This window comes from Talpa europaea (genome assembly GCF_964194135.1).
Source record: "Talpa europaea genome assembly, chromosome: 9".
In the NCBI taxonomy this organism is placed as follows: Eukaryota; Metazoa; Chordata; class Mammalia; order Eulipotyphla; family Talpidae; genus Talpa; species Talpa europaea.
In genome coordinates, this window is record NC_140076.1 from 33521767 (window position 1) to 33543378 (window position 21612).

Here is a 21612-nt window from a genome sequence, read left to right on the forward strand (position 1 = left end):
CCCGGGAGGGGTAAAGAAGCACCCCACTTGGCCCTCGAGTCCAAGACACATTCCTGGTTCCAGCTGTACAATGAACAGGAGGCACTGTGATCCTGGTCTAGCCACGGTGTCTGCACGGAAATGGGCTTAAGAGTTGGGGAGGAGGGCTGAGTTCAGCTAGGGTCTGCCCACAGGCCTGTTGGAAGAGGGACACCCACCTGGCTTAAAACTCAGGCTCCTTCAGAGGGAGCCTCTAAACAAACAATGCAATCACATGGGGGCAGAGCAGGCAGCCCTGTCTGGACCTGACATCTCCTCGGGGCCCTCACGGGACACCCTGGCCCAGCACAGAGGATTCTTAGGCCAAGTTGGAAAAGTGCTTTTGAGTGCAGTACTCTCCAGCAGCCTGTATAAATCCAGAGAAAAAGCTTATTAAACCCTGGGAAAGTGCAACCAAAGACACTAACACTAACTATGTTCCTGGAAAAGGCCCTAGAATTAACTTATTACCTGTGAGTTTACGAGAGCAGGACAAAGGTTTTAGTTCATGCCCTGTCGCGCCTGTGTGCACACTGGCCCTCACACGGCACAGGGGCACATACCCATCTGCGCTCACACCTATCGCACACCCCTCGACTTCAGCCCCTCTGAAGGTCTTCCCAGCTCTGCAGACAAAGCTTGAGTCCCCCCGTCCGACACCCAAGGTGCTCCACTCCGGTCCTGCTCACTTCTTCGTCACTTCTCCATCTCTCTCTGTTCAGTCACTCACTCCAGGCTGCTTCTTATGCGGTTCTCTCTTCTTCAGACATCCTTTTCATCCTCTCGCTCCTGGGGAACTCTTCCCTCACTTCCACCAGAAGCAACCCCCGCCCCCCACTACCTGTTCCTCTGGTTTCCATTTATTTTCATCACATGTTTTGTAACCTGGGTCACAAGTCTGTGCCCCAGCTTATCCTCCAGGGCAGGACTCCTCACATGACCAATCCTCGGCACAAAGCAAGGCACAAAAGCAGCACATGCAATGAGTGAGTGTCACCCACAACACACAGAGCTGCTCAGGCACCAGCCCGGGGTACTGGGCATGCTACAGGTGCACAGGACTTTGTAATAACCTGCCTTTATCCTGGCAGAACAAGGAGGCCTCCCATTGACTAGGTCTTCTTGGCTGGCACCTCCTTACTCAATATGCCCCTAACCAACTCATCCTTCTTCCCCATCCTCAATGACCCCAGGCTGGAGAGCAGAGTGCCAACCTGGGCTCCTCTTCTCCCCCCACAAGTTAACAGTTTCCCCATCGCTTCTGCTCACTATTCCTCTTGAGTCTCTCTCAGGTCCAATTGTTTCTGTAGCTGACCAATGTGCTGGTTTTATTGGCTATTCAGTTTCCTCCATATTAAAGAATCCCTCAGCGTGGGAAGTGAAGGTGTGGCTGGGGAGGACCTCTTTCCCTCCATCAGGGAGGATCTGAGACAGGTCTGGCCTGTGGGGCTGCCCTGCTACAGCTTTGGCCCTGGAGCAAGACCACAGAGGCTGAGTATCACACCATGGTGTCCAGAGAGCTGTCTGTCTCTGGAGGGGTACAGGCTCCCTACTTCTGGGCTCCTAGGGAACCCAGGATCCTGCCTGTCTTCAAAGTCGGCTCCTCTTTCTTTAAACAGATGGTTTGTGATCATAAGGACCTGCCAATAAATCCTGTGGGATGGAGGAGGGAGGGGGATGCAGGGTTCATTATGGCCAGGGCTGGTTTCTGCAGCTTGTAGGTGACAAACCTGGCAGGCAGTCATTTCTCTCCTTCGCGCCACCTGATCAAGCTTCACTAGCTAGTTCACCTCCATGCTCATGCCAGTGCCTCCTTCTGGGATGTCCCCTCTCTTCCTCCATGATGATCTTCCATCTCTCCCCACCCTAGGCCTAGGGTTACAGCTGTTCCTGCTCCTAGGCTCCCACTGCCATGAAGACCCCTCAAAATCCAACTACACTGTGTTGGCCTCTTCATTTTAAAACGCATTGCGTCCACTAGGATTCAATTAGCTCCTCGAGGAAGGAACTGAATCTGCTGCAAGTAATAGCATGAACTGTGAAGTCTGCAGAGAGAGGCCACTTGCCATAGACTTCAGCTCCCACTGGGTGACCAGGGCCAGTTACTCAACTTCTGAGTTTTAGTTTCCGCACCTGCTAAAAGGGAATAATGATGGCTAGCTCTAAGTCTGGGTGGACAGAAAGCACACCACACACCACAGGACTCAGGCTAGTATTTACCTGCCCTTGGCTTTTCTCAAGGAACATTAAGACTTATTTGTGAAAACAAGGTCTGTTATCTTGTTAGTGACCACATATTAGCATTGGTCATTTGTACAGCCTCTCTCCAACCATCAGCTCATGTGACCCTCATAAGGATTTGACATCCAGACAAAACTGGCCCAACTCGTAAGCCGACTGCTCTGCTTCCTCTCCTAACAGTAAGAATCCTGCTATTCAACAAGCTGCCTTCTTTGCCTTGGCTTCCAGGAAGCTCCAGGAAAACACAGGGTTCAATGTCAGTAACTAAACAAGCCTAGGTTTTTTTGCATGTATTTATGTCATTTTTTTCTCTAATCTATACGTTTAATTACATATAGATCTTTTATTGTAAATATCCAGGGATTCTTAATGGAATGCAAGAAATTCAAAGATAAATAAAATGGCTAGAGCAGTAAAGTACAGACTAGAACATCTCAGGCTTTTCTGGTGTTTCCTTCATTTATCCCTACACACAGAGGACAAAACTGAAGTCTAGGAAAGGGAAGGGACGAGGCCAGCCATGGACTGTACCTTGAGCATGCCCTGCCTCCGCGGACCTCACTTTGGGGCTGCCTTTTCCACTAGGCCCAGCAGGCACAAGGGCTTAGAGTCCACAATTCTTTTAGGGACCCAAGAAAACATTTAAATTTAATTTAATTTAAAGAGGCACTTTCAGGCCAAAGAAAATGTCTTAATACATAAAATTAATATGTCTTCCCACCAATGCCATTAAAACACAAGCTTTAATATTTTTTATGGAGAAAGGGGAAGAAGGCTAAGTGATAGGGTAAGCAAATGTCACGATAAGGCCCTGATCACTTTACTCTCATCTTAACAGTGAGTACAAGGCACCCTTACTTCCCACCTGCACAGCTTCCAGGGGCCTGGGCCCACTACAAGCTTCCCCCTCAGATAGGATCCAAACGGAACACTTTCAAGAACGTTCCAGGGGGGAAGTAGGGCCTTGCCAGGTGAAATTAATTTATACCCTGCAGCAAGCCCCTCAGACAGCTCCTGGAAGGTTGAAACACTGCCCGCCCGTGGGAGGGGATCCACTGGCTGATTTCACCATCCCGTTGTCAGGACAAATCTTCTTGGGTTCACAATGTGGAGACAATTAAAGGGCTGGCGCTTTGAAGGCACGAGCCGTGAACTCCCTGACGGAGGTGTTGACTGTGGGCAGCAGGCCCCAAGGTCCTCACACCTCAGGACCACACCTCATCTTCTCCTGGCTCATGAGGCAGCAGCAGGAGCAGGCCTAGGCTGAGAAACACCATCGTAGCCGGCACAAGCGGCACCAGAACTGAGGACGGGTGCAGCCAGGGGACAGCCTGGCCTGGGCGCCAGTGCTGACCCCCTGAGTGACCCCAGACATCAGTGTCGACCTGCTGTGTGACCTTGCCTCTCTACGGTCCTCACTGGGAAGGTGGCCCCAAAGACACGGGGTTGTCATGAGGATGACAAGGGGAACAAGGGGAACAGGGCAGTAAGCAACTCCAGGGAGATAAAGCAGCATTTTTTTTTTTTAATTTTTTATTTATATAAGAGCTGGGGTACAGGCCAGAGTCACAGGAGGGTGAGAGGGTTCACCAGAGACAGAGCAGGAAGCAGAACAGGCAGACGGACTGAAAGTAGAGCAGGGGAGAGAAAGCAGCATTATTATCCTCACTAAACAGATAAAGGAAACTGAACAAGAAGTAGCTTATCCAGTCAAGGTCACGGTGAATGAGGAATCAGGCAAGACCTTGGACACAGAACCTGGATTCCAGAATTGGATCGTAGGAGCCTTGAAGGCAGGGTCCAGATCTTCCTGAGGAGTGGTTACTGCAGGCGGAGCTGCCTTTCCTCTCACTGGCCTTGGGGCCTCCCCACATTCTCTCCCTGCCCCTCTCTCTCTGCCATGGATGTGGTCACGACCTGACCACAACCATTCTGACCTGGTTCCCTCACTCTTTCTCAGGGCCAAGCTCCAGGCAGCTCGGTGCGGCCCTTCAAGCAGCAACTGACCCCACTAACCTGTGAGGCCCACTCTCTTCAAGCACACAGGAGCCCAGGAAGGAGCTCAAGGACGTGGTCACTCGGGGTGCCTATTCTTGAAATAGCAAAACCTGGGCCTCCCCGGTGGCGCAGCGGTTGAGCGCTGGGTTGCGAAGCTGCCCGCAGCCTCTGCAGCGCCGGTTCGATCCCCGGCTGCTCCCCGGCCACCGGAGGAGGGTCCCACATGGCGCGCAGACCTCTCCTGCCGCCCGCTGCTCCCCTCAGCAGTGTATTTCGTCAGTCTACCTGTTCTCCACTCTGGCTCTGGTGAATTCTCTCACCCTCCCCGCGCTTCTGACTGTACCCAGTGCTTGAATGAATAAATAAATAAATCTTTAAAAAAAAAAAAAAAAGAAAAGAAATAGCAAAACCTCCCTGGTGCAGGTTGAGTGGAGGGATCAGCTCCAAATCCATGAAATGCCCAAATAATATGACTGCTTTTGAGGAGTGGCAGTAACTAAGATGCCTTGTCAGCCATCCTCTGGCATGTGCTCAATGGAAACAGGGAGGTATTAGCTCATGCTGGATCACAGAAAATCCACATTAACCAAGAGGGTGTCCTGGCGCAGTGGGAGGCCAGAGGCTGGAAGCCCAGCACTTTACTTTTCTGAACCTCAGTCTCTTTACCCATAAAATGGGATAGCAATGCCAACATCAAAAGATTCACTGAGAAAACGTGGACAAAGGGCTTCATCTGGTATCTGGAAAAGAGCACATGCCTCACAAATACCACTTGTCTTCCTCACACTTTAGAGTAGCTGTTTTTGGATAATCATTTCCCTCACTGCATTTTTGGCTGTATTAGCCTTTTGCCATCAATTAATGCAAAATTGTACTCTTGCCCTATCTCTGGGCCCATGGTCATAAAGAGAGGACCTGTGAAGGCTGAATTAATGATAAACAGCTGCAGCAGCAACAGCAAATCACCCACATCTACTATGTGAGGACTTGATTGTGAATTCCTTTCCAAAGCCCAGAAACAGCGTGGGAACCTGAACAAGAACAACTCTTCTCTGGGCCTCAGTTTCCAGACTCGTAAACAGGACTGAGCCAGAGATCTCCAGGCTCTTGTCTGGATCTGGCATTCCATGAGCTTGTAAACTGTGCTGCAGCCTCTCCTTTACCCCAATAGTGCAGATTAAGGAGGTGCAGATTAAGGAGGGAAGGAAATCCGGCTGAGGGGTGGAGGGAGAGGCACAAACTGGCATGCTGAGACCTACTGTGTACCGGCACTACCATCTAGCCTGACCCAGAAATGTCTCTTGGGCAGGAGCCCATGCAAGCCTCACCACAACTCTGGGGTTGTTGCAAAATCCCTTATTTTATAGGACAAGACTCCTGATTCTCAACCCGGGCCCTCCCAGCTTTTACATCACTGAGTATGGTTCAGGGAAAGTCATCAGAGCCCTTTGGGGCCTCAGTTTTCTCATCTATAAAATGGAAGATGAGATTGAGCTTGGATTTCTAAGATCTTTTACCCCACTGAGCCAGATGTACCCTTTTTACATTCAATCACACTCATTTAGCAAATGGATGTTGATCATGGTATGTGCCAGGGATCACGATGTGCCAGGGATGGTTCCAGGCATTAGAACCTGCTAGAGGGAAGAAAATATCAAACGATCTAGGCTCCATAGAGCTTATGTTTGAGTGGAAGGAACAGATCACCAACAAGCACATACTGTGCGGTGGCATAGGAGCAGAGAGTGGCTGAAGGTGGTATGTTAGACAGGAAGTCAGGGAAGCACTCTTGGAGGAGGTCTGAATGAATGGAGCTGGGCCTGAGACAGGAGCATTGTGGTCAAAGGAACAGCCATGCAAAAGGCCCAAGGCGGGAACAAACTTAGCTTGTTTGAGGAACAGCCAGGAGTCAGCTGGCTGGAGCACAGTGAGAAAGGCGTGTGGAGGGAGTGTGTGTGGAAGGAGCAGGGTTTCAGAGAACTCAACATGGGACCAACACCTGCTCCTTCCTGTCCTCCATCTCTCTCCTCTTCCCTGGAGCCATATCAGGAGCAGAGAAAAAGACCTACAAATGTCTGAGTTCAAAAGATCTTAGGAATCCTGGAGTACAGTTCTTCCCTTTTATAGATGAGAAAACGAAGGCCCCCAAGGGATCTGGTGACTTTCCCAGAGTCACAAGGTAGTTTAAGTATGGACCTGAGCTCAGAACCCTGGCCCACACGGTCTCTACTTAGACTGAAACAGGGCCATGAGACCTAAGGGACAATCAAAGTCCTCCTCACACACGAAGGTTTGGAGGCCCCAACACCCAGTGGCCCTGTGTGCATGAAGGGAGTAAGGGGGTGGGGTGGCAGAGAGTGAAGGCAGTGTTGGCCTGTGTGTGTGTGCCCCTTGGCATGAGCCAGTTTCCTCTGCACCTAACACACAAGGCAATCAATCATCGTCAGGACTGGTGGTGTTAAGAAGCCACCTTCTCTTGTTCTGTATACCTGGGGAGGAGAATGGGAGCAAGGAGTCGGGGGATGGCAGCGGTATCCTCCAGAAGAAAGTATCTGAGGCATAGCAACTCAGTTTTCTTCTGGGGTCAAACTCTGCACTTCCCATCACAACATGTTCACTGGCAACTAAACCTGCTTAGAAACATGCCATAGGCCAAACTGACTTCCAAAACTTGGGGTTCAGCAGATTCTGGAACACAGACTCATGGGGGTGTGGCAGGGAGCCAGGGACAGGAGGTGGAATGGAGTCCCAGAAGTGACATCTGACCAGGTTGCTTCTGTTCTGTGGATTCCTGTGACCCCACCCTAAAACAGAGACCCTGCCGCTGTCCAGTGCTTTCCCTGAGCACAGGAAATACCATTAAAATTGTGCAGAAAAGTGCAGATGTCACTTACAGCTGGAAAACCCTATGCTTTTTAGATCTGATTTTTTAAAAAAGGGGTGAGGGGTGATGATAGGTGGTACACGGGTTGAACATACACTCCTTACCCCATGACCAGTCTTGCCTCCACAAATGCACAGTCCTGCAGAAACCTCCAATTCCATCATCCCATCCCCAAGAAATGCATAGCCCAGTATTCCATGCCCCCAGTGGACAGACTAAGGGGAACACGGAGGAGCAGGAGCAGGCTGCCCTCCTCCAGGCAGCTCCCTCCCAGCCATTTGGAAATTGCCACTTGCAAGACCACAGAGTCTCGGCGAAGGACTTTCATTTTATCATTACCCACGTCAGAAGAATGCATCGTGAGGAGGCAGCACTGTGCGAGTCGGTGCCTTAATCACTTACAGACCTCGGAGGCCCCAGTCCTGGCAGTGGAGGAAGATTTATTGTGGGGATGGACGGAAAACAAAGAACAGTTGTGCAAACTTTACGGAGCCACATTATGGGAAATGCCTTTCCCATTTCCCACTGGTAAATGCGCTGGATGCCGTTTCCAAGGGGGACTGAGCTCTGTTACCCAACCTCACGCAGACCCTGTGCCCCGCGTGGCTCGCTGGGCCGAGCTGCTCCAGCCCGAGGTGCCTAAGCCTGGCTAACTGCCAAGCTGTGCGGCCTGGGGCACAGCTGACCCAGCTGCTCTGTGGCCCTGGGGAAGGAGACTCCCTCCTGGACCATCGTGTCCTCTTCTGCCTACTGCCATTCCACCCACCATCCAACCGACATTCAAAATGTTAATGCTGAGACTGTCACTCTCCCGCTCAGAACTCTTCCACGCCTCTCTCCACTGCCTTCAGCGTAGAGTCTACCAAGTTCCCCATATAGGACTTGGAGGCACAGTAAGGTCCCACTGCCATTTCTGCTGTCAGCCCCCCTGCACAATCATTCCACACACAAGAGGATACCAATGCTCACCCTGAGGTCTAGATCATCACATCTCAAAAATCTTGCACATGCTGTTCCTTTCCCTGAAATGACTTTCCTGGTGGTCTGCACCTGGAAAGCTCCTACCCATGCATCAAAACCCAACTCTCATCACCTCCTGGAGGAAGCCTTCTCCCCCTGCAAGGGCGGCACTTGGTGAATTTTCTTACCATCAGCCACTCCTCATTTAACACTGCAGCCCCTGCTTCTAGCATCAAACCTGGTACAGCGTGGGCATCAATTAAAGCCCCTGAAAAGTTGGCAGGAGGCAGGGGAATCAAGACTCCCTCCTAAGGGAGAGGCATAAGCAGAGTCTCCCTCGTATCTGGGAGTGTCCGAGGTGACCAAGGCCACAGGAGTTGTGTGGCCCATCACTCAATTAGTGGATGAGAACAGGGCGCTGAGATCTGTCACTGCAGCCCTCCAGGAAGGGAGCTGAGCCCGCCCGTCTGCATCCTGCAGAGACAGAGCCCATTAACACTCAGTGGTGATGTTTCCATTTCCATGATGTCCCTCTTAAAAAGACACGGTCTGGACACTTTCTTAGAGTCGCTGTTGATTTTATCTGACTGTCTCATTCCAATAAGAGAATCATTTCAATTCCACTTACATTAAATTCAAAGGCTTTTTTTTCTTTTATTATTTTAAATTCGATTCAGAAGGGTTTTTTTTCCTCCTTAATTTTTTTCATATTCCATAAAGCAGTGTTGAGTTCACAAAACTTGGCCAGCATTCCTGTACCCTCAAGTTTGGTGCTCCCAGGAATTCTCATCTGTGCGAGAGCTTGGGTTTTATGACTCGCCCCCTAAAAGCATTGCTTTCAAGAACCCAGAGCATTCATTCACCAGGCATGAGGTAAGTGCTCCGTATACATGATCTCACCGAATTCTCACACACTCTCCCCTTTACAGACAGGAGACTGAGGTTGAGAGGCCACGTGACTTGCCAGAGGTCCTGCAGCTAGTACAAGGTCAGAGCAGGATCTGAACCCTCGTGGTTACCCTTCGTGCTTAGTCACGGGTCCATTCTGGGCCACCAGTCCCTGGCTTGGAAGTTAAAGAAGATGGGAAGACAGGGTGTCAGGGATGAGATGAGGGGTGGGGCTGAGGAAGTGTGGGAGTAGGATGGGAGGGGTGGAGTGAGGAGGTTGGAGAGTGAGGGGGTTCCCTGGGAGCAGGGAAGGAGGCAGCTCAGGAGAGCTATAAGGAGAGAGGCCCAAAGGCCAGGAAGCGCATATGGAGAGTATGTGGCTAACAATTACAACCCCGATGGAAACCCTACCTAGGAGGGACATACCTGTGAGGGTGGCCATGGACTCGGAGTCACGGCTACAAGCAGGAGCACCGCTCTGGGGGTAGGGCACTCAACCTGATCACCTCTGCCGAGCACTGTAGTTTGCAGAATGTCCCAATAGAGACTCTTCTGGGGTGAACAGCAGAGCACCCATTTTACAGATGCATAAACTGAGACTCAGGAGAGAAGTGACTTGTTCAAGGGGGCACAGATAATGAGCAGCACAGCTGGGGTGAATCTCCAACTGCACCTGTCTTCAGTCCTCTGCCCTTGCCCAGAGAATCACTTCTACCCTGTTCTCAGTTTTCCCCTTGGCACAGTGACTGCAGGGGGCAAGACCAGCGCTTCCTAGAAGCCTCTCCTTATGAACCCTGATGACGACTTTTTGAAACTCGAGAAGAGAGGAAGGCATCCCAGTCCCAGCAAGATTTGTGGGGCTAGAACCCAAGACTCCAGATGGGAAAGGGCATTAGCATCCACTGAGTCCCCACTGAACACAGAGCTCCTGGTATGATCCCATTTCACACTCAGGAAGCTGAGGCTCGGTACTCCAAGGTCAGAGAGCCTGTCCACACTGAGCTGGGACTCACAACAGCCCTTTCTGTTCCTTTGGGAACATTCACTATTACATGGCCACTGTCCGTTTGGATTTTCCTTTTTATCTTTCCCTAGTGTGAACCATACAGAAAAGTCAGAATTGTTTGTTGAACACCTACTATGTGCAGGGCACTGCAGAAGCACCTCACGTACAGAACCTCATCGAAGTCACAACAGTATGTTCCCTCCACTTTACAGGTATGAAAATAGGCTTACAGACATCACTTGTACATAATCACAGCCTGATAGGTAGCAACATCAGGTTTCAAGTTAAGGCTCTCATGCAGGAAGACATTAACCACCCAGCTAGGGGGCAGACACGGCCATTTTTCAGGTCCCGCCAATCTAGTGCTTTCACAGGAAACTGCCCTGGAGGACAGTGTCCAGATACCCCAGAGAGCCTAGGAGGAGGGAGGTCAGATGGCCACCAGGCAGAGTGTCTGGACTAGAGAGCAGGTTCAGCTCCTTTGCCTCCAAGGCCAGGCCAAGCATCAAAGGGTATACACCCCCCAGACACCCCAGGAAACACTGATATGTACTTCCCACTGAACCAGAAAGTGTCCCATCTTTGTCTCTAGCACCCTCATTCCCAGCACAAGGAATTCAGGCAAGCCTGCACCTGGGTGAGGGTCTTTCTCCATTTGAAAGCCTAACCTTCGCCATCTCTTAATTACCAGCCCCTTCAGGAAACTCCATGGCCACGGAAGCTGCTCCTCTCCAGTTCGGGACCCCTCGCCATTCTGGGCCAGTCTTTCCCAACCCCTCTCAGTACATGAGGAGGATGAACTGGTAGACCCACTTGCTCAGACCCTGCAGGCTCCGGGATAATTCCCAGGGATGAGTCAGAGATGTTGAGATGAGTTGGGGCGTCTGCTGGCTTAGAAACATGCCCAACTTACAGGCTATTCTCAGGACATGATGGGGTGTGGGTGGGGTTAGGATAGCAGATGCCCAGGGACTCCTCCCACTAATTTGAGAAGCACAGGGGTCTCTGCTCAAGAGGACACCGGGCACAAAGGCGGGCAGCATGGCCTGCAGACTGGCCCAGCAGGCTGTCCAGGTGGTGCAGAGCAAGCCATCATGTCCATGAATGTCAGGACCTTATGTAAAGTGGGTAAGTAATTCACCGCTGAGCATAGCAAGTCTCAGAATGTGTTAGTTCTTGTCACCCTCAGGACTTTGCATGATCCCAGCTCCCCAGTCATAGGATCTGACTCAACTCACAGCCCAGCTGTAACTGTCCTCTGTTATGTGGTAGACTGTGAGACCTTGGGAAGTGACTTAGCTTCTCTGGGACTTCAAGTTGTGTCCTGAAGACAGAACAGGAAATGGCTAGCCCTGAGCCAGGATATATAATCTCTGCATCTCAATAAACAGAATCTCCATTTACCTCTCCACCCCTCTGAGCTCCCAGGTTTGTGTTTCTCAGGGGGGCGGGGCCTGGGGTAAAGCAAAAAGTGGAGGCCAGAGTCCCCAGCTGATGGGAGTAAATCTGGGTGGGGCTGGCCATGTGGAAGATGGGCCAGGCCCTGCTAGGCAACCCAGCCCCGTGGCTGGTGTTCTGAGTTCCTGGGCTGGTACATAAGTCAATAATGCCCAGCTTTCAGTTGGAAAGATTTCCCCGGTCCCAGGTCCAGCGGCACCAGAGACAGATTGGTAAATAGCACCGGGGACATAAGGGATGGGGACAGGTAGCCAGCACGGCTGCAGCTGCCAGAGCAAACTGGGCAGATGGAAGCCCAGGCTCGAGGCTCCGGCTTCCCACCAGGATCGCCGGAATGTGCACTAGAGCTCCTCCCTGTGGCCTGCACGCCAGCTCCCCCTCAGCCCACGGACACTGGCACAGGACAGGAACTCTGCAACGCTGGCAGACACGTGACCACCGGGCCAGCAGCGTGTGCGGCCACCCTGCCTACCTCACCGACAGTGGAGACCACAGGATCTAGGTGACCTCACGTCCAGGCTGCACCACTGCCAGGCTCATCTGCACCTCAGTTTCCTCATTTCCTCAACTAGCCATAAGTGCTCCAGTCCTAACTCCTGGGGCTTGTATAAATCTTCTGGGATCATCAATATGAAGGAGGTGAGGAGGGAAGAAGTGAATTAAGAAGCACTGCCCTTTGTCATCTCTTTTTTTTTTTTTTTTTTTTTTTTTTTAATTTTCTAGAGGCATGTCTTATTTATTTATCTATTTGTTTGTTTGTTTGGTTGGTTTATACATGCACTGGGTACAGTCAGAAGCCGGGAGGGTGAGAGAATTCACCAGAGCCAGAGCGGGGAGCAGAGCAGGCAGAAGGACCGAAGTACACTGCTGAGGGGAGCAGCGGGCGGCAGGAGAGGTCTGCGCACCATGTGGGACCCTCCTCCGGTGGCCGGGGAGCAGCCGGGGATCGAACCGGCGCCGCAGAGGCCGCGGGCAGCTTCGCAACCCAGCGCTCAACCACTGCGCCACAGGGGAGGCCCTGTCATCTCTTTTAACCATTCTAAAAGTCGGGTACTCTTCTCACCCCCTTCACAACTCGGTGTGTGACGGTCCAGAAAGCCTAAGTGGCTCCAGACGCGGGCTCTGTGCCTGTTCACATACATCTTTCACACTGTGCTCACGGCTTCGGGAAAGCTCTTCACCAAAGCGGGATTTTACAAAAACCTCAGGTCATGAGAGCTTTTCCCTTTGCACTCTGCCTCTTTTTCTTGATGTGCAGAAAAGAGAACTACACAGTGTGCTCATTTCTGTAGACTCAGACAATCAAAAATCCAACCATCTGGGAGAGCAAGCCGAAGAAAGTGAGACCTGAACCTTCTCAAAGGGAAGGCGTTCAAGGCAGGGCGGCAGTATTTGGGTTGGATGTGACCTTGCTATCATAATGCAGATGAAGCCCCAAATTTAATAAGGCTAAGGCAACTCAGACAATGTAAGAAACAAAACAGGACATTGCACAGAGATTAGGGAGCTTCCTCTGAATGGTGCAGCTGGGCAGAGGAGAGGGTGGGGGATGAACAGTGCAGTCTGCCTGGTCCAGGCAAGTCCCGGGCCTGAGCCTGGTCTGGAAACTGAAGCCGGACACAGGGCCGTGGACTCCTCAAGGCACCTTGAGGCCTGCCTGATGCAGAAGCTTGGCTAAATGTAAACCAGCTGCGAGGACCAGAGTGTGAGAGCTGGCTGGGCTGGGGAAGGCTTACCTCATGAAAGAACTATAGAAAGGGCTGCTGGAAAGATAATAAAAGGATTAACTGCTATTTTAGTGGGCCATTTACTCTTCAATCAAAATGTCTCATCTATTTCCTGTTCTCCAGAGGCTCTGGGTCCAAAATTCTTTTGTCTATTACAGCACATGGTAGCAGAGGCATGTCATGAGAAATTAATAATTTTACAGGGAAGGGAGATTTTATTTCTCTGGGTGCAAACTTGGGCTCACCCCTTCCCCTGGGTTACCTACTGGGCCAGTATCACGGGCAGGGGGAGCACACCCCTGGCAGGTAGGGAGGGGCTCAGAGGAAATCTCCGCTACCATCTCCAGATGATGGCATTAGTAGGGTTGGCCCTAAGACCTGGGAAAAGCCAGTTTAACAGAAGAACATCTATAAGAACAAGAGCATCACTATTTAGAAAAATGTAGGTTCAACTTCTTCTCTGATGGTTGGGCAAGTTATTTTTATAGTTATCATTTCTATGCTTATTACATTCTATTATTGTTGTTGCTCTAACTAGCTGTGTGACCTGACCTGGGGCAAATGATAAAAATCTCTGAACCTCAGTTTCCTCATGTGTAAAATGAGGGGGCTAATCATACCCTACTCACTGGACCTCTATTTCTCAAGCTGGAAAATGGTCAGGGGAGGCCTAGACCATCTTCAAGGTTCCTAATCTCCAACACAGACTCTGGGATTGTGTGATCCCACACAGAAGGCCATGTAACCTCCACCATAGGCCCCCGAAACACAAGGGGGCTCACCCCCAGGATAGCAGACCTGGAGGAGAACCACGGCACAGCAGCTATCAGCAACAGCATATCAGAGAAAGACAGAGGCAGTGGCCTGCGATGCCTGCGATGTCTGTTGGCAGACCCCCTCCAGGCAGGAGCATGCCTTTCAGCAAGCTGCATGTCATGAAGCCCCGAGTGAACTCGGGTGTCCCCAGGACTGGCCCAGTCACCAGCTTTCCCTCCAGTATACTTTCAGCCCAAAGACATGACAAAGTCAAATTCTCAGCCTGCTCAGTCCAGCCGCACCCCTCCACACCAGCACGTAAACCACATCCATTCTTTTCAAACGTTGTTTACTGCCCCTCACTGGTCTATAAAATGAAGTCCATATCATTCTCAAGACCCTTGAAACTGGTCCAGTTGGATGCCCAGCCCACAGGTCCTCAAGCAGATGAGGCTCCAGGGACAAGCATCAGGTGCAGGAAGGCTGGAACTCACACTGCTGGCTGCTGAAGTTTCCGGCCTGCCCCCCACCCTTCCGACTGCTTCCCCAACTGAGCATGCCACCAGGTGGGCCCAGGACAGCGACGGCACACGGGTGTAGAGGGCCTCAACCTTGGCTCTGACACCGGCCCTACAGACCAGACACACTGCTTCCTTCCTCTGCCTCACTAAAGCCAACAGTGGGGCCAACAGTTGGGCCTTGGTGGTTCTACCAGCCTCTCCACTCCCAGGCAAGGTGGCTGTCCTGGTGGGCTGGCTGGGCTGTGGGGAGCAGGCATGTGGCTTGGCTGAGGATAGCAGAGACAAAGACTATTTTCCCAGCCTCTGATACTGATTTCCACCATAGTCAACAGAACATAGACGTGAACAGTCAGAAGCACGAAGCCCTTCATGCCTACATTTAACTTGGGTGTGTGAGTGTGTGTGTGTGTGTGTGTGTGTGTGTGTGTCCTGGGAAACCTTAGTCTCAACCCCTGCTAGAACACCACAGGTGCTAGTCAGGGCCTTGTCTGCTATCCCTTTGCCTTGCCCCAAAGACTGCCCTGGGGACCCACAGCTCTCAGGCCAGGTGCCTCTAAGGACCAGTTCTTGGAGGACTGTGGGTTGAAGCTGCTCCAGGAGGTGCACGGAGCATCCCTGGGAAGGATGCCAGGTGAAGGCCCAGCTCTGGAGGACAACGTTGACCTACAACTCACTCGGCCATCAGCAGTTGGGACACTGAGCATCTGCATATAAAAGAAAAATCTGCCCAAGCCTGCTTTGACCTCAGAGCACATGTTACTACCTGATTGAGTATGTGTAACACTAAGTCATGGGGTAGACCTTGGGGTGGGGGACAGGGCACCTGGCAAGTATGAAGAGCCCTCTGGCAAGGTTCCCTGTGACAGAGGCTCTGACCATCTTAACAACCATAGCACTATTCCCTCCCCCTCGACCTCAGGGGATCTCAGCCAATCCCCAGGTAAGAAGTCCCAGGTAGACCTCTCCTGGGGCAGAGAGGTGGGTTCCTCTGCAGGTCAGTCGGGCTGGGTGGGCTGGCCTGGCGGCCATAGGAACTCACCATGCACTTGTTGGGCTTCTCACCCGAGTGCACCCTCATGTGGATGAGCAGCTTGTAGCGGGCGTTGAAGGGCTTATAGCGGCGCACGCAGCCTGCCCAGAAGCAGGTGAAGTCCTCACCCTTGCGCTGGTCAATGTGGCTCTTCTCGATGTGCCGCACCAGCTCCTCCTGCTGCTCATAGGCTGCACAGCAATCCACCCAACGGCAGGCCTGCCGCCCAGCCACCACCCTGCCTGCCAGGCCTAGTCCCAGTCCCAGGCCTCCAAGGCCTGGGCCAGCCGGCAACTGAGACAGGGGGTATGGGGGCGGCAGGCCCTGCTGGTGAGGCCCAAAGAGCTCTGAGAACTCGTCTGCCGGCTCCTGCTTCAGGTAGCCCACCTTACGGCAGGTTTCAAGTTGCAAACTGCCCTCATGGCTCTCAGTGGATGAAGGGCCAGGCTGGGTCCGCTTGGGAGGGCCCCCCAAGTCTCCCGGCAGAGGGGGGCTCCGGAGTCCATTTACGCAGGTGACCAGAGCTGCCTGGGAGGAACGGACGATGGACGTGACGTCAGAGGCACAGGGTGAAGAGGCAGTGGAGGAGGTGGGGGGCAGGCCCAGGAGGCAGCAGCGCTTCAGGCTGCCCTCAGGAAGGTGGGCCTCAGGCGGGGGGCCCAGGCTGGAACTGGGTTCACCACCCAGAAGGTAGCAGGAAAGTGCAGGGTTGGCGAGGCCTCGGCTGGGGAGGTCCAGGTCTGTGTGCAAGCCGGTAGCTGGCGGGGCCCGGCAGTGGGCAGACAGGGGCGTGCGAGCTTCTGTCATAGCCCGGTAGTCAGGCAGGGACTCCTGCTTGATGTGCTGTGAGGTCGGGAGGCCACCGTTCACATAGGAGGCCTGGGATCTGGGCGACCTGGAAGACAGTGACCAGAGAGACCATGAGAGGGTGGGTGCTCCACAGTGAGGGGGGCCAGGCAGGGGAACCGGGGATCTCAGGACCAAGAGATGGAGAAATTCATAGCAAGAGAAGAAGGACGAGGGCTGGAAGCAAAGAAAGAGTGAGACGAGACACTGGTCTGGCTATTGAGGAAAAGTACGGAGAAAGTGGGGGAGGAAGAAGAAGAGGTGGGGAGCTGGGAGGAAGCAGGAGTTCAGAAGAGAACAGGAAGGCTGCTTGTGTGTCCAAAGTCAGAGTAGGATGCCCGAGGTGTCCTCAGACCTACCCCTATCTGAGCCTCAGTCTCCTCACTGGTGAGGTAGAAAGGATAAATGCTCTCTACTTCAGAGGGGCTGCCAGGATCAAGTGAAATGACAGATGGGCAGAGGATGGCAGAGCCACTGGTGCCATCATTACTGCCATCATTACTGCCACCATCCTAGGCTCTTTGGGGCCGGGGCTGTGAGGTCATCATGGGGCCCGGCAGCCCCAGCCCTCCCCTCTGGCTTCCTGCAGCTGTGGCATAAGTGCAGGGGAGAAGAATGGGCAGGGAAGAATAAAGGCCAGGAGCACAGCCCCAACCCCATCCCTACACATAAGGGGAAGCCAGGAGGGCACAAGGCCACACTCACGAGCTGCAAGCCAGCTAAGGTTCAGGGGAAGAACCCAGGCTCCCTTGTCCTGGGTGTGTGGAACCCACCTGAAGAACTTCCTGGATAAAGACTAGGGGGCGGGGGGAGTCCTCTGTGCATTTCTCCACTACACTTGGCCAGGTTTCAACTTCATTCACCGCACACCTCTCTTACCTCCTAGAACGCTGCTGCCCAGCCTCAGTCACTGGGTGCAATCAGGAGCCTGGATTCCAAGGCAGACAGCAAACATTTACCCTTCCCCAGGGCTGGAAACACCAGCCCCAGCATTGCCAGAAGGCTCTGGGAATCTTAAAGATCTGCTATGAAAACTGTGACTTTATGGAGTTTATTTTTTACAAAAAGAAAAGCATAGCTGCTGCAAAGGCTAAGATGTGAAGATACATGATTGGGGAAGGGACCCAAGATACAAGGCAACCTGGTGAGAGGGAGAGGGCACAGGAGCCAGCTAGGTGTGGGACAGGGTCTGGGGAGCCCTCTTTTTCTTTAGGAAAATTAGGGTGTCTGAAAGTCAGATGAAATCAAACACCTCAGCAGCAGGGGTAGCAGCAACTCAGGTTAATGCCAATGTAGGGTTCTGGGGACAGGCTCTCCTATGGCCTAAATTGTCAACATGACACTCCAAATGACAAAGGAGATTTCTGGTCTATCTATCTATGTATCTATGTATCTATGTATCTATCTATCTATCTATCTATGTACCTATCTATCTATCTATCTATCTATCTATCATCCACTTGTTTATTAGCTTTCTCTAAGTTAGCATAGCTTCCATCCTGAGCTGGAAAGAATTTCACTGGAGAAGCTGATAGTGCTGGGAAAGCCTAGTGAATAAGCCAGCAGATAAATGCATGGGACTGTGAATAAACAATGCACAGCTAGAAGTTTAAAAGATGCTTGCTCCTGATTACACAGTGTGAAAACTGTGTAAACAAAACTCACGTATGAAGCCCTGTGCTCCAATTGACCTTATCTGGAGAGATGGTCTTAGGGAAGCAAGGGAAGTAATTAAAATTAAATGAGATCATAAAGGTGAGGCCCTAACCAAGTAGGACTAGTATCCTTATCAGAAGAGGAAAAGACCTCAGGGTCAGTGCCCAGAGGGAAGACCACGTGAGCCCACAGCAAGAAGGCCGTGTCTGCCCGCCAAGAAGAGAGGCCTCAGTAGAAATCAACTCTGCTGACACCTTGATCTTGGACTTCTAGCCTCCAGAGCTGTGAAAAAATAAATGTTTTTGTTTAAGCCACCCAGTGGTATTTTGTGATAGCAACCCTAGAAGACTAATACACTCCTAAAAATCAGAAGTCTCGCTAACATCAAAGAAGGTCACAAGGTATCTAAATTCTCAAGAAAACTGATTCCACATGGAAGAATGCACATCCTTTTTTTTCACTAATATTTCCCACTGCGGAGCTCCCATTGGAACGTAAACTCCATCAAGAAATCTCTGCTACCTTCACGAAGGCACCCAGCACCAATCACAGAGCTTGGCACACAGCAGGCACTTGATTAATGGCTGGTAACAGAATGAACTGCAAGAGGCAACTGGGCCAGTGTTTAGGATCTTGTGAATAGGCCTCAGGTCAGCAATCCCAGGCAGTGGGCTGAGAGACCTGGGCAGAGTGGGTGGGCACAGAGGACTGTTTGTGGTTGGAGAACCAGAGGACACAAAGGCGCAGCTGGGACTGCAGGAGAAGCAACAGGAGGCAGATCTGACTGGACCTCTGTTCAGGTGGTCAACACTGGAAATGTGCAAGCACTGAACAATGGCTACCTGGCAGGGTTCTGGGGGTGCTGGCTTCCTGGGGCAGGAGATGGCCCAGGGTGGAGGAAGCCACTCTATGAGGAGCCCAGGGTTTGACACCTTATGGACTCTGAGCTGGGTTTTCCTTCTCCATCCTACCCCTGAATCCTCTTCTTCTGAAATCACTTGTTCTCCATGAACTTACTGATTCTCCACTTCTGCAATGGGGAAAGGCACCTCAATAAAACCATCTTTGTCTTCCATGAGGCAGCATCATGCAGAAGGTGCACTACTGAGCTCTGGCAGTCTCTGGGCCTTCCTGTGTGTCCCATGAGCCAGCACATGAGGTGAGGTCCTGAGGCCTTGGCCTGGAGGAAGTGTCCACAGATGACACCCATGGGAGAGAATGAAGCACATACCTGCTAGGGTGGGGGAAATGCAGCAGCCTCTCACAGGCTGGGGGGTGGCCCCGGGGCGGTGGGGTTCCCGACGAGAGAAACAGGCCTTGGCAGCAGGTGGGACCAGGGCCTTCAGCAAGGTCCAGGTCCAGCAGGCTCTTCTCTGAGCCGGAGGTGCAATGGCCGTAGCTCCCATTCACTAGGCAGAGAAACACAGAAGACACAGTGAGTGGGAACAGCCTGCAGAGGGGTATAGGGAGAGGGCAGTCTGGGTCCAGTGTGGGACAGAGTCACCCAAGCCAGCACTAACTAAACCCCTGTGGCATTTGAGGTACCGGAGATATCTCATTAAATCCCCTAAGCATCACGGACCCAGTAATAACCCCGATTCTGAGATGTGGGCGCTGAGCTCAGTGGTCAAATGACCATCACACACTTGCTGAGCACTCAGAGGACCAGACACCCCCATGGTTCTGCTAGCTAGACCGAGGGGCTCCTGTCTCTGGGAGCTCACCGGCCATCAGCCCCACGTCAATCACCTGGTGCTCCTTTGACACATGCTAGGCATGTGCTCAGGTGGGTGGGCTAGAGCTGAGCTGCCCAGCAGGCGATGGGGGCGTCACTGACATGTGTGTGTCAAGAAGTCGGTGCTCACTCAACAGCATCTGTCCCAGTTACTGCCAACTCAATCTACACTAGTTCCCAAGTCCTGTTACACCACAGAAACAGCCATTCACACTCTGTATCCTCCATGCTGCCTGACTACCACAAGCTCTGTCCTGTCCAGAGACTGGGTTTTTCTGAAGATTAATTGAAGATTAACTTACACCCTGTCAGTTGGCACAGTTATGCTAAGGAGGAAAGGACGCAGGCTTGGGGCCTCTGTATGAGCCCCGATGGCCCCCAATCAAGTCCATGACTCGGACATGTCCTTCCCTGAGGTGACCCTCTGCCCCCTGCTAAAATGGAGATAGCCACGCCAGTTTCCCAGCGATGTTGGGAGGTGTTGAGTGCCACCGTGCAGCCCGTAGCACGGCAGGTGCACCAGAAGTGGAAATTATTCTTATTGCAAAATAACATTCACTGGGAAAGGGTAAGGTGCCGTCTAGATGCAAAAAAGCATTAATAAGCGGCTCAAGTGTTATCCAGGTACTGTCCACACCGAGCAAGGTAAACCATGAAGATGAGAAAAGAGGTGGTACCAGAGCAACCAGCCCCTTACTGTGAGGACAAGAACAAGAGCAGGCCCTGGGAAGGCTGGAGCTTTGCACCCCATCTCAAGGGAGCCTCTCCACTTCCCTCTGGGTAAGTCAAGTATTATTATCCCCACCATACAGAGGAGAAAACAGAGGCTCAGAAAGGTTAAACCAGTCACCCAAGATCACACAGCTGGGCAGGGTCTGTGTTCTGTCAGACCCAAGCCCCCAAGTCACAATGCAATCAAAAGTGACCTCTTCATAATCAAACCACTCTTGAGGTGCCACCCAGGCCCAATTCCAGCCCACCCCCAGGCGGCACCTTCAGCATACGGTTATCCGGTTATCCCAATCCAATGCCAGAGCCACTCAGGCTAAGCTGCCGTGTCTGAGGGCTCTAGGCAGGAAGCCCGACTACCACAGACTCTGCACACTTTACAGTGTGCAGACGAGAATGCAACACTCTCGAGGTGCCAGGGAAGGTGAGGGGTTCAGAAGAGTCTCAGGTTCCCAGGAGCAGGCCAGCCTGCTGGCCAAGGCTCCAGTGAGGATTTGCTCAGACTCGGCCTTCAGCGCCCCCTTCCCAGACCAAGCCGGCCTGAATCCTGCTGTGAAGAACACTCACTCCTGCTGGCTTTGGCTGCTGCAGGACCAGCCCCTCACACGCTTATTTTTTAATAACTTGGTTGTTTTTTAATTAAAAAGAAATCCCTGGTAACAAATGTGAACGGCCTGAGTTAATGAGAGCAGGCTGCCGCTCGTTTAACTCCGTCTCTGCTTGGCGGTCTTTGCTTTTCCAAATCGTTTCTGCATGCGATTTTATTGTCCCATTGAGGCAAATCCCGGGACTAGGCCTCAGAAAACTGTGGATAATTTTATGACCATTAATAGCATTTGGAGCAGAGAGCACTTAATCATCACACGCTCTGCCAGGGTCTTTCTCCCAGAATCCTTGGGTTGGGGAGGCAGTTTTAAGCTTCCTTCAAGGACCCACCAGGCTTGGTGGGAGCCTCAAGCCTCTGGGTTACTTACTGGCTTCTTCACTTAGGTGGATGTATGGAGCGATGGATGGCGGATCCCCAGAAAGGCACCAGGGAGCCCAGCATTTATCAGTCCTCCCATACACGCAGGCACATTGATCCCTGCAAGGCAGGCCTATGATATAGCACTTTCCAGATGAGAAAAGCTGAGGTTTGGGAGGTTAGGTGCCTCTGACT

At 52.1% G+C, this 21612-nt stretch overlaps 1 protein-coding gene across 2 annotated transcripts in view; it reads right to left on the bottom strand.

Moving 5' to 3' along the window:
- Nucleotides 1-21612, bottom strand: part of GLIS1 (GLIS family zinc finger 1) — a gene marked incomplete at both ends in the record, with an annotated part of 199478 nt that overhangs the window by 61328 nt on the left and 116538 nt on the right. For both annotated transcript variants that reach the window (XM_084241895.1, XM_084241894.1), the window contains 2 exons: nt 15497-16382; nt 19221-19398. In XM_084241895.1, the coding sequence (XP_084098021.1) occupies nt 15497-16382; nt 19221-19398 (1064 nt within the window). The remainder of the gene's footprint in view (nt 1-15496; nt 16383-19220; nt 19399-21612) is intronic.